The 13,694-nt window shown below is 42.5% G+C and overlaps 1 protein-coding gene across 1 annotated transcript; it reads left to right on the top strand.

The window, feature by feature from the left end:
* Positions 1-10,649: 10,649 nt before the first annotated feature.
* On the top strand, positions 10,650-13,190 carry foxa2 (forkhead box A2). The gene is made up of 2 exons (XM_084381159.1): positions 10,650-10,916; positions 11,565-13,190. The coding sequence occupies exons 1-2, from the start codon at positions 10,845-10,847 to the stop codon at positions 12,735-12,737; spliced, it is 1,245 nt and encodes a 414-aa protein (XP_084237285.1). The 5' UTR covers positions 10,650-10,844; the 3' UTR covers positions 12,738-13,190.
* The last annotated feature ends 504 nt before the right edge of the window (positions 13,191-13,694 follow it).

The following is a 13,694-nucleotide window of genomic DNA, read 5'->3' as shown; positions in this document are numbered from 1 at the left end:
ATGAAAAGTTGTCTTCAAGCTCTGTCTGTCTTTCTGTTCACACTCCGGACTTCAACAATAGACTTTGTGTTGCAGTGCCTAAGCAAGCAGCCCTGTCTTATAGTGTATGTTGCATCATGTGTGAGTGAGTGAGCGTGTGTGTGTATATGGTGGTTTCACGTGTCAAATCCCATTCTCAGCAGCTGGATGTGATTGTTGCACCACACCGTGCAGTTTGCAGAGCCAGTCGCTCACCGCAGCGGAGTAATGACATAGTTAAAGAGGGTGGTGGTGAGGGTGGGGGTTTGTGGAAGACTTTGAAATCGCTCATGATAAATGCTATCATTGAATCCCTTCAAGTATCAAACAAGCGCCCAGCTCTAGCCATATGAATAAAATGTCTTATTCCTGGACTCTGCTTCAGAATAGGAGCATTGTTTGAAGGTACAGTCCCCCATAAGCCACAGAGAACAGACAGCTGCCATTAATTTACCCAAATCTTTGAAGTGAGCTGCACTCCCTGTAGATACTGGCTGACCACTGTTAGCAATCATGGCTACAAGCATTATTGCAATGCTATCATCTAATAGCCGCTGATGAGAAGTTGAAGATACTCCCTTTCTGCGTTCCTGTATCTGTTAGTCTGAATGTTTCAAGATGTGGATCCTCTCTGCAGGCCAGATGACCCCATTAACCCCTGTGGGCCAGACATATGTAGACTGAGCAAGCTCCAAAACAGCAGCACTTTTAGAGGTCAGTGAGTTGGTCCTCACACATTCAGCAACAAAAAAAGAAAACTACCCTCCAAATACATATAAGGTACAGTATTTCAGTGTAGGGTGTGTTAGCCAAATGTAAGGATTCTTTGTGGAAAGGCTCGTGGCTCCAGTCTTTTAGAAGAAAGGAGATTAGAGCAATGTCTCCCTCCTCTGGCTGGATGGGGGTGTAAAAGTTCCTTAACATTAAAAGGCTCATGGCGTGTAGATTTTCACTCAGTGTCCTACTGTGTAATGTAATGCAATACAAATGTCCGGCCATAACTTAATTTAATTAATGATGTGTTGTACTTGATTGGAGTATACTCAGAGGTGTTTCTAATATTCTGCCCCCACTATGTATGTAAAGGGAGATGTCAAAACATTTAAAACACCTCTGAATATTATTAAGACCAGTACAACACTGCTTTTAGAACATTATAATGTAAACTGTTGACAGATAGGTGCAGTGATGGAAGTAGTACCCAGATCTTATAGTTAAGTAAAAGTAGCAATACTGCAGTGTAGAAAGTAAAAAAAAGTATTAGCACTAAAATATTCTAAAAGTCCTAAAAGTAAAGGTACACGTTATGCAGAATGGCATGATTCAAAATTAATTATTTGATTGTAATTATTGATGCAATAATGTGTTCATCACTTTAATGTTGGAGCTGGTGAAGTGGTTTAAAAGCGTTATATTGTTGATCAGCTGGGTAGTTTCTGAATTCCCCCCCAATCAATAATCCTAATCTATTATATGATGTCATAATTTATTTTTGGTTCATACTTTGTATTTTTGCTTCTGCATTGTGGTGAAGTAGAAATATAAAGTAGCAGAGAATGGAAGTACTTTAAGGACAGTACTTAAGTAAATTTACTTCATTTACTTTTCACCACTGGATAGGCGTTATGACAGGAATGTTCTATTGGACAGCATTACATTACACAGGTGAATCTAATAAAAGGACCTTGTATGTTGTTCCATTTAAGATAAACAAAAAAACAGAAAAACAACAACACTTCATTTTCAATGAGGAGACCATGTTAATTTTTATTTTTTGACTAAAAAAATGTGTTTTGCTTGTGGAGACTTCAATCGGTTGTTCGACCCTCAGTTTGCAGAATGATGTGTGCACAGACACTAGAAGGCTGTTTTCAAATGTATCTGCTGAAGGGGCAAAGTTTCTCTGTGCACACCCTAAATCCCAGTTCAATACGTGTTAGTGCGAGCATGATTTTGTAACATCACCAGTCACCACAAGTGTGGAAGGTGTGATGTGGAAAGTTGAAGCCTCCACACTCAATGAGGAGAAGGGGTGGATTTATTTTAGATACCACAAAATTTGGTTTCATTCTGCAAGTATTGCACCACTTAGAAGACTGTCCTTGTGCCCAGGATGTGATCTAACATGAAAAAGATCTATTTTATTTTTGTTTTGATCCTATTGACACTAGGATTACTAGAACTAATACTTTGAGGACTCCTCTTGTTTACTATCAGGCACAAATTCCTGTTTAAATAAGAGTATTTATATATAATAAAAATTGTCTGGAGAGGACCTTTAAAATATTGTGAATATAAGGACAAGGAAAATATTCAGGCCTTTGCAATACGTGAAATGTGTAGTTTATGACATTATTAGTCTACTATATGAGAAAGGAAGCATTAAAGTGACATTGGCGGCCATGTATGAATTGTATACATTCATACATAATGTCACATGGGGACAACACATGTACAGTATCACTATCCTCAGTGTGTGTTCACTGAAAAATCAGTTCTCTTTGCTGCCAGAGGGTGTCACTCTCTGTAGGTTAATCCAGTGAAATCGTGATGAAATTGTCACAGTCATTGTGGGAAAATTATAAAACAGGTGAAGCATTTGGTTATCCTACATTAGATTAAAAAAATATTCTTTTACTCAGAGCATCAGACATAAGCACTATTGTGTTAAACATGATCTGTGCAAACACCTTTACACATGAATGTCCCACATATTACAGGTGACCAGAGCCAAAGAAACCTCCTTAAGAGTGAACTGTACAACATATGTAAAAAGTCCCTATACAATTTACATGAATCAAGTAAGTGCTGTCAGACACGTGTCAGAAATAACATCTGTTGAAGGATCAGAGACAGCGATCCGTCTTTGTTGCCCTGATCCTGGGGTCTGTGTATATTTGTTGAGCAGCTTTGCCCGGTAGCTTCTCGGCAGGTCTCTCGTCACCTCAAGGGGAGGTCTGTGTGTCACACATCCTCGTCCTCCCCCCTCGTCCCCACCTCTCCTCTCTTTTCCTGTACGTCCTCCATTCCTCCGCTTCTCCTCTCTTACTCCATGCTGGGTATCCATGGGCTCCAGACCAAACAAGCAAACAAACAGAACAACAGAAAAACCCATCACCCAGACAAGGGTTGGTCTGGGCTTGAGGGATAGATGGGGAGAGATCTTGTTTGCTTTCTGGGCCAGTTCCATTTCACTGTGATGGCAGAGAGGGCCTCCCAGGACACGGCGACCCACACTTCTATTTGACTTCCAGGGGGGATCGAGGTGGTCCTCTGTGCACTGACACATCATCTTCTGACCCAATACACAGCTGGCTGTAGCCACGGGCCTGTGGCCTTTACCTAAGCTGGCCCTGTACTCTTTAGCTGTGCTCTTTGCCTTTATCTGGTGTGGCATTCAGCTGGTGGCCTTTAATCCTCACAGTGCTGTCTTTCAGTCAGTAAATATAGTCATTCATTTGATGACTGTCATCCCATATAGACAGCATGCTATTACATTACATTGTCAGTAAATCGCGGCTGGAATAAATAAACTCATTGTATAATCATCTTACCTTTTCTCAAGATACAGACTGTTTTTACTTTTGCTTCCCGTGTCCTTGATGAAGGGCACAAGTCTCAAGAAACACTCCAATCTCTAATACAATCTCACACAGCATGGCACACAATGTATTTTCCCTATCTGTTCTTTCCACATTAAGACCCCGGAGACAAATGAGTGCAACCGCAGAGGGCATTTATACCTTGAGCATGTGTATATAAGAGACATAGGTGTCCAAAACATGGCACATGGTCGACAAGATCAACTTTCAGTTCACCCTGCACTTTCACCCATTTTCTAAGGGCCTGAGTCATGTGTTGTGTGTGTGTGCATTTGGAGGGAATTTTACAGGGACTTTTAGTGTATCAGAGTTTTAGACTGTGTATTGCAGGAAAAAAAGGTCAAAGCTGTGTGTGTGGTGGCTTCTGGGGACATCAACTCAGTCTTTGTTGTAAAATCAGTGGAGAGAGGAAATGAAAGCTGGAAATGGTTTCCTCAGTCTGGGAAAATGCAGATGAGCCTTATAGGTATGTTTGATTTGCTGACCCCAGCTGTGCCGGGAGAATTCCCCTGACCCATCCCATGGACCGGTTGCTGTGTGAGATCACATGTGCCCCTGTTGCAAAGCAGGCAGGCGCAATACGCAATCCCCCCACCCCACCTCTGAAAGGGCTGGCCATTGAACTCTCAGGCAAGTGGCAATATTTGCTCACCTGAAATACACACATCTTGCCAATTGGGGTCGGGGTGGGCTCGGGGACTGGGGAAGGACCCCTTGATGCAGCTGTGGCCCCGGAGAAAGAGCAGACCAGGAAGTTTTGTGGCTGGAGGAGGGTGGGGGCTCTCTTGGCGGGGGGTTGTTTAGCGGTGGCGGTGCTATTGTGTCTTAAAGGAGGCAGGGGCCGTATTTGTTCGAAGCTGCAGGAGGCTGATGAGGTGCTAATCTGTTGAGTGGCTGTGTCATTGGGCCCCTGTTCCCAATAGCCTGTTAGCTGTCAGGGCCTGTAAAAAAAAAGCACAATTTACGGGCTCCAGGCCAGGACTCAGCCATCGGTGTCCACGGGTAAGCAAACACAGATTGGACACTTATGTTGTTTCTCTGGTGGGGCAGGTTTTACCACCAGACTCCTGGGGTGACACGTAGGCAGCCTCTTTTCAGCCCTCTTCATGAGTTGTCGGCCCCCTCTTTGCTCCTCTGTAAACACTACAAATTAGCCATCTGCATATGGATGGGCCCTCAGTCTATACAGGAAGGAGACTGGTAGAAGGGAGAAGATATAGGTTCTCGCCCTAACCAGATATACATTCACCACTATCAGCTTTTAATTTCTGCCCTCATGCATATGAAGCAGGGATAGCACACTCAGGCACAGGGATTTTTAGATATGCCAGAGACGTGCGCCTGCCCAAGAGAGTGTGAGATTTTGTTGTACGGTGCTTCGAAGCATGCGGATAATGAAAGCGAAAGGGCTGGCCAGTTGTCTGAGATGGGTTCGGGTCAGCAGTCAGAGGTAATCCCAAACTTGAATTTCCCCATCAGCCTGGAATACAGATAAGACGGCAGCAGATATGAACCTCAGTTGCTGACTGACAGAGTGATGGGAAAAGGAAATGGAGCAAAAGCCTCTCTCAGATGTAGAGCTGAGATGTGTGCGTGCGTGAGTGTGTGCATGTTTTCTCAAGAGGTTCTGTCAGAGGTGGTTGCAGCCCGGCAGATTTGTGGAAAATGAGGATGGTGGCGATCAGAAGACACCGACAAAACACCACAATATTCACAATTTATCAATTCAAAACTTCATTTAAATAGTTGATCATTTAATTGAACTCTCATGTAAATGATGTGACCAGGTTATACCCATGTCCCTTGAGTCAGTTAGGATTAGATAGACCATCACTGATACACAACTCCAGGTTTGCCCTCTCGTCCAACCTGACGTGGATCTGACAGCGCCACGACATGCCGAGTGTGAACGGCAATAGCTCATCGTGGATTATGGTTGGGGCTTGATTGTAGTGATATTTATACACAGAGCTTCCCATGGGAGCCTGGCACTTTAATTAACATAGCACCACTGGCCCCCCTCCTGTTTTAATTGCCTTCAGTCTGTGATTAAATGTGTATTGACTCTGCAGTTGGTCCACTAATGAATAACAATGTGCTGATTTGGTGATATTAAATCTTTTGGCTCGAATACACATCCCATCCACGTTGCTTAGAAAGTTCAAACCATGGCATCTGAGCACATGTATGTCAGAGTGTAGGAAAATATATCACACAACCCACATGAACTGGAGAGTTTACATTTTGTCTTTCATTTTAATTTCCCTTTTGTCTGTAGTTTTAAAAATGCACCATTTCACCTTGAAATGTTTTAATAATTGGCTGTCTAATAAGCTGCCCCTTATGAAGTTACACCTAAATTATTAATTAATGATCAATAATTCATTTCAGATCAATCTAAGCCATTAAAAAGAGCACATTTGGGGTTGCCAGGGTATGAAAACCGATTTGGCTGCTTCATGCAGTTGTTGGCTATTCATTAATAAATGTTCATAGGTTTCTCACTTTCATCAAGTTTGCGCTTGTAAATGTTGAAACTGAAAAATAAAGAGATTTTATTTCTATTGAAGCCAATCACAACAGTTGTCACAACCTTGCAACCCGAAAGCGAGTCTTATAAATGGTTATAATGGATCTATATGGAATTAGAAAATGAATTATTCGTCATTAAAGGGGCACTATGTAGTTTTGGAGAATATTCATCTTTTCCATGACTGAATAAACAAGCTGTTCTCAGGGGAAAATAAGGTTCCCAGAACACTGTTTGAAGACAGAAAGGTGGCAGGGTCCGCCAAACATTATTCACTTCTTTCAGTCATGAAAATGAAGATTGTTCATTTAGTTTTTTGTTTTTTTTGGCAAAAAAAATCAGTCAATGAAGATCCTTCTCTTCTGATTAAAAATTCTTGCCGAAAGCTACATAGTGCACCTTTAATAAAGTGATTTGTTTCCATATAAACTCTTTATAAAGGAAGCTGCATCAGAGAGAGGTGCCTACATCCGGTTTAAACTCTATTTTGCAACAATCTAAGCTCCTAATTTGGTGCACATACATTCTTTAGTGTCATCTCATGGGATCTGACCATCCCCATTCTGCTCCTGTGGTCCAATAGATAAACTGTCACCTTGTTTGATAAATGAAGGGCAGCGGTCAACATAGGATCCTTTAACATGACAAGAGACAAGTATTGAATCTGCAGTGCCCTGGATACAGTCAACATAAAGCATATCGAATGGCATTCCTTGCCACATTCCTATCAATATCAAAAGGTGCGTATTTGAGGATATCCTTAGTGCGTTTACGCCTGTGTTTGCGCCCTGACCCACTGGGGCCAGTGCAATAACTTTGGACTCCCTCCCACACTGCATCTCGTCGCAATGACCCACTCTCAGTTTTTATTTAGCCGGGTTTGTGTGTGCCTTCCCAGTCCAGCCGCTTTTCAGATTCATTTCCAGGTAAACACAGTGTGGCCAGCCACAAACCTGCAGCCAACAGGCGTTGTCACAGCTGTGGCAGATAATGGCAAGTCCAAACTCCAGCCCGGCTCTGGAATGTTTACTGTCACCACAGGCAAGTTGGCAGCAAACATTTTTTTCCAGCACTTTCTAAGAGGAAGACTCTCTCGTTATTAATTTTATTTTGATGAATTACATGCTTAACCCTTTTGCCCTGTGCTGTTTTGTGTGACTTTGTGCACTCAGAAGGATACAAAGGCACAAAAAAAGGGACGTTCTTGAGTGAATCTTTAAATTTCAGCTGTGGAAGAAAATCCTTACTTTGAAAGTCGAAACTTAACACATTCTTGCCAACAACTCCTGGTTGTTTGAAGCACCCTGTTCCATCCCCCTGCCCTGCACCCCCTCAAAACCCCCACCCTTCAGACACCCAACAGCATCTGTACCAGGAAACTAGGCTGTGTGCTGTCACTTAAGGGCCTTGCTCATGCAGGTGTTGTGCTTTCACTTCTTTAACTGACTCATTAAACTTTCATCATTTAGTGTTTGCCTTTGTCATAACCAGTAAAGGAATGACACCTGAATGTGTGAAATGTAACACCGATCATCATGGAGGCTAATTGATCAACAAAGTGGCAAAACTAGCTTTGAAAAAGGGGAGATGTTGGACACACTACTGCTCCGGGTGCTGGATATGTATATTCATTAATGGGAAAATGTCAGCTTTACAAGAACACGGTGTACCTTTTCAGTTTTTTATCCATGTGTGAGAAAGTCTTAAATCCAGTGTAGGCACAGGGTTGTGAAAGCATGAGCTGGAAACAGAGTGGCTGCAGAAAGACAAACTATGTCGCTTTGGTGGTAACTAAAACGTATAATTTATTTGCATGCTGTAGCTGCAATCCGAAAATGAAGGACAATTTAAACATTGTCTGTTATACCAATGTTATAGTTATACCTCCTGTTTGTCTACACTTCTTCTATTTTTAATTTGAGCTTTTTTCAGCAACACATCATGTTAATTGAACCACGAAACAACGTTTTCAGTGACTTATTGCACAAGCGTGTAAGCTACTGCATGTCTCATACTGTAGACATTGTCAAACGTTGCCTCACTTGCACCCCATTTGAAAAAGTAATCCGGGCAGTTATTATCTTGGACTGAGTCCTCTTTGCACTTGCGATACAGGGACAGTCAGTGTATTAGCACACACATCACACTAGAGGATACATAAGGAATGCAAAAATGTAAAATAAGGTGTCAGAGCAGCAGCAGGAGGCCCAGCTGAAGTTTTTGTTTTTGACTAAATCCAAAATGTGACCTTCACCCATGTGAGAGGACTGTGGCAGGTTGATGATTAACCAGGAATTAGCGACATGTCTCATTCAGGAACATAATGTCAGGCAGGTCAAGGACCATTTTTGAATACTGAGGATTCCTGTCATTTTGGCATAACTACATGATGTGTTTTCAAGCGATGCACGCACGTAGGCAAAACATGCACCGAGAGAATTGTGGCTGGTTTATACACTTGTGTAAAAATAGTCTTATTTGTTTTGACAGGGGGAAAAAAAGCGCATATGTGTTTTTGTAGGACACAAACCACAAACTAGTGTATTTTTGTGATAAATGCGCTTTTACGCAAGTTCACGCTTTTTGTTGAAAACGTGTTAAACAGATCTGATTTAAAGGTTTTATATTTCAATAAGAACTTATGTGCATTCAGTGATGTTTACCTAAAGATGCATAATACGGTTTCATCAAATAGAGCCCAATAACAGGCTTCACTCGTAATTTCATATATGTTTATTTTTATATTATTATATCAAGAAATGTTAGATGGCTATTTATTTAACTATTTTATCAAAATGAAAGTGCGGGCATTTTAAATGGTTCAAAAAATAATAACATCCTTGGCTGAGTCAAGCCGTGAAAGCGCACGTTTGACCATCTCCAGCTCTCTCCGGTGAAATCCCCAATCCTCAAACACACACACAGCTTTTTTCTCATGATCTCATTTCCAAGTTAAGCAGACTCTGTTAGTCCCTCGTCAACACGACAGGTTTACTCGCCTTTACTAATGGCTCTCTATACTGATAGTTATGCTCTTGCGTAAATATGGAGTCAAATAGATGTACCACTACCGACACGTGGCTGGCACCGGACTGCAGCCTCACCTTGATGTTTGTGTCATACAAATACTGTACAGCCAGGCAGCGAGAGCGGAAGGGCCTCCGTGCACAGTCCCGGGCCTCGTCCGTCTAACACTGTGGATGAATAACTTCCACTGTAAAGGGTAAAACGATATGAACAAAAAAAACAATCCACCTTTATTATGACGCATGCTCTGAAGTGCTATAATTCATAATCATATACTGTAAATTAAATTCGGAAAATAAAAATGTCAATGAATAAATGAGTTGGGGGTTTTTGTTGCCTTCGCTGCACTCCTGCTTATCGTGGCTTAAAATTATGTTTCGTCTATTTAGTGTCAAAAACTCGAATAAAAAAAACAAAAGCAAACGCAGATTCTATCTTTTGTGGAAATGTCTTCTCAGTCGTTTGGTTCGAAAAGAATCGGGCTGCTTTGTGTGCCACACACAGCAAAAGCCAGTTGGCGACAATAACCGAGAGAGGGCGCTCTGAAGCTATGCGTGGCATATTCAACACTAATTAAAACATTTAGAAACAATAATTCAGCCCTCCATCTTAGTAAAGAAGGATATAATATTGCATTATTTGCAAATATTAGTGAAATTATATAGGGGGGAAAATGTGCACACTATAATAGGGACAGAATGGTTTGTATTCAAGCAGAATTGTTCATATCAGCTGGGGCAATATGATGACATTTGCTTATATAGTTTCACGAACATGAGCCCGTTTTTATCAAAGGAGCTTAACTCATTTGAATGCCCCACAGTTTTATTTGCGTGCACTGCTCACATGCGTGCGCACAGGCCTGTGCCAGCCATAAGATCATTGTTCTCTGCAGGTTAAAACCAGCATTGTGATGTTACTCTCAGTTTAATGTGCCTGGATTCATACAGCAGCACAACACTGACATCATACTGTAATACAGTTATTGATATCATGGCTGCATTTGCTTAAACGCATTCCTGAAAGCGGATTTTTACGCACAGATCAACCTTTGTGAATTCTTAAATGTCCATTAGTTGTTGCTGTACGATAATTAATATATAGATATGGGTTTAGGTTGTCAATGCCTTGAATGCAACGCAATAAAAATGGATCATGACTTCAGCTCAGTTGAAGTGGAATAAGCACGTTGGAGGATGTGCGTAATCAAAAGCAAGGAAGAGCGCCAAACATTCCTTTTATGGCTCCTCTTTTTTTTCCAGCCAAAATACAATAAGATTAGTTTATAATTAAGCTTTTCATCAGAAACTGTTCTTTTCAGTCGGCGCAGGTGTACAATTGGGCTGGTGGTGGGGGGGAGCTTGAGGAGTCTCACGCCTAGGTGCGAGGAGATTATTCAAATAGGGCCCAAGGCGTAGAAGTAGGGATTGGAGGCTTGCCTAGCGCACAGAGCTATATCACAGCGTTAACAGGCAGCACAGAGCGTCATTTGAACTCCAGTCACTGACAGACGCATCTCACGGCTGGCTCCATAAGACACACATGCGCCAGTCCTTGACGAAGGGACACACCGACGACCCAAATACGCTTAGTGGTCCCCAGTCACCTGCTATTAGAGAGACTTTTGGCTTTTCCTCTGCTGGGAGACGCTTTGTAAAAAGTCCTCCATGATGCTCGGAGCAGTTAAAATGGAAGGACACGAACACACCGACTGGAGCACCTACTACGGAGAGCCCGAGGTGGGTACCTTAAATATATATTTTTTTCCCGTCTAAAGCCGATCCCATTTTATACAACTCAATATTAGCCCTGAGATAATATTAACTTTGTGATCAAATATTGACTTGAGGCGCCTCCAAATCCTCCCCCATCTCCACGCAGCGCACTATCCTAACAAAGTGGCTGACATGTAGGGGGGGAAACTTTTCACTCGGATTATAATTTCATAACTCTATACGTATCTTTACTAAATCAGATTATTTTTTGCCATGTCTCCACTCGACAAACATCGGAGCTGTTTGATTTTGGGCAGATTGATTCAAATATTTGTGTTGCAGTTGCTGTTTTGTGCGCGAGCACAGTCGTGCTGGGTGTCAGCCTTCTCTTCGACACTGTACATTTTTAGCGGATATTTTAACTTAATTTACTTGAAGTGCCAGTGGCATCAAATGCATTGTTAAAACCGTGATTTTAATTTTGAAACGATTTAACGGCGGAGGAAAAGCCTCCGTGTCTATTTTAACCATTACGAGCCAGTGCGCATTTAAAATAACAGCGATTTAAATTGTATTTTTAACGGCTGAATGCAATGACTGTGTTTTTATAACTGTGTTCAGTAATGACTATACCGGATGAAACTGACGATTGCCTCTTTCCCTCACTCGCAGTGTTACACCTCGGTTGGCAACATGAACACGGGCCTGGGAATGAACTCTATGAATACCTACATGAGCATGTCCGGCATGAACACCGGTGCCAACATGACGGCCAACTCCATGAACATGTCATACGTCAACACGGGCATGAGCCCCTCCATGACCGGCATGTCACCGGGCACCGGAGCCATGAACGGCATGGGCGCAGGCATGACGGCCATGAGCGCAGCCCTGAGCCCCAGTATGAGTCCCATGACCGCGCAGCCCGCATCCATGAACGCCCTGACATCTTACACCAACATGAACGCCATGAGCCCCATTTACGGACAGTCGAACATCAACAGGTCCAGAGACCCTAAGACCTACCGCAGGAGCTACACGCACGCCAAACCCCCATATTCCTACATTTCCCTCATCACCATGGCCATCCAGCAGTCTCCCAGCAAGATGCTGACACTGGCCGAGATCTACCAGTGGATAATGGACCTCTTCCCTTTTTACCGACAGAACCAGCAGCGCTGGCAGAACTCCATTCGCCACTCTTTGTCGTTCAATGACTGTTTCCTTAAAGTGCCCAGGTCGCCGGATAAACCCGGGAAAGGCTCCTTTTGGACTCTCCACCCGGACTCCGGGAACATGTTCGAGAACGGCTGCTACCTGAGGAGGCAGAAGCGCTTCAAGTGCGACAAGAAGACCATGAAGGATTCCGGGCGCAAAGCGGGAGACGGCGGCTCCTCCAACAGCAGCTCAGAGAGCTGCAACGGCAACGAGTCGCCTCACTCCAACTCCTCCTCCAGCGACCACAAAAGGTCCCTGTCGGACATGAAGACGAGCCAGTCCCTGAGCCCGGAGCACGCCGCCGCCTCCCCGGTGTCGCAGGGGCAGCACCTCATGTCTCAACATCACTCGGTGCTGGCGCACGAAGCGCACCTGAAGCCGGAGCACCACTACTCCTTCAACCACCCCTTCTCCATAAATAACCTCATGTCCTCGGAGCAGCAGCATCACAAAATGGACCTAAAGACTTACGAGCAGGTGATGCATTACTCCGGCTATGGCTCCCCCATGGCAGGGGCTCTTTCCATGGGCTCAATGGCGGGGAAGCCCGGCCTGGATTCTTCATCCATACCTGACACAACTTATTACCAAGGCGTCTATTCCAGGCCGATCATGAACTCCTCATAAACTCTCTCTCCTCCCTTCACCCGATGTGGACTTTCTTCCCCTCCAATTTGTACATTTGTAAAAAAAAATATAGAGTTTGTGTACAATATGTATTTCAGATATTTTTGACGTTTCCCACCGTTTTAGTTGTCGAGTTTGTTAGTAGCCTAATTACTTTGAGAGAGGATGCTGTTGTTGTTGATGATGATGATGATGATGATGATGATAATAATTAAAAAGTGATGATGATAATGTGACGAGATCTGTTCAGAAGTCGGCTTCAGGAATGGACCCCAAAGACAAACTACAAGTTGCTGTAAAATAGCCTCCATCATGCATACCTGGATTCGTAAATGAATTTTAATGCCTTGCAGGATTTCTTCAATCATTTGTGTAATTCCTATTTATGGCTTGTATATGTGTATTCTTGTAGTGACAAGAACAGAATCTATATTAAAGTGTTATTGGTTTTGTTTTCTGAATATGCTGGTGTTTGACCCTTTTTGTAATTATATTATTATTATTATTATTATTATTATTATTATTATTATTATTATTATTATTATTATTATGGTGTAACAGCAGTCTGGAGGCAACAAGCGTCTCCTCTATGAGATGTTTAACAGCAGTTGTGTTCCTCTTGAGGCTGGACTTTAATGAATTAATGCAAATTAATTGAACCGAATGTAACAAAACTGTAGGCCAAAATATTTCATATGAAAGTAAAACATTCATTTTAAATAAATTAACTGAATGAATATTAAATGTTGCAAACAAATATTTGTGAAGAGCAAAAATACAATTATAGTCAATTTAGATTTTTAAATTTGATCCAATTGTGGTTCTGCGCGACCTCCATATGTAACATGAACGTATTCCCTGTTTTTGCATAAACTGAGTTTTCACAATAATTATTGATTTTTTCAAATTCAGAATTATTCCCATCCATGTGCTTTCACTGCGAGGCGCGGGTTTTCA

The sequence above is a fragment of the Pagrus pagrus genome, assembly GCF_965226575.1.
Source record: "Pagrus pagrus genome assembly, chromosome: 18".
NCBI lineage: Eukaryota > Metazoa > Chordata > Actinopteri > Spariformes > Sparidae > Pagrus > Pagrus pagrus.
The sequence above is the reverse complement of the archived record's forward strand: the minus strand, read 5'-3'. Positions and strand labels throughout refer to the sequence as shown.

Bases quoted from the DNA above. Each gene is read 5' to 3' on its own strand.
- foxa2 (XM_084381159.1), top strand. From the start codon at position 10,845: ATGATGCTCGGAGCAGTTAAAATGGAAGGACACGAACACACCGACTGG. The intron at 10,917-11,564 runs GTGGGTACCTTA...CCTCACTCGCAG, and splicing joins CCTACTACGGAGAGCCCGAG to TGTTACACCTCGGTTGGCAA.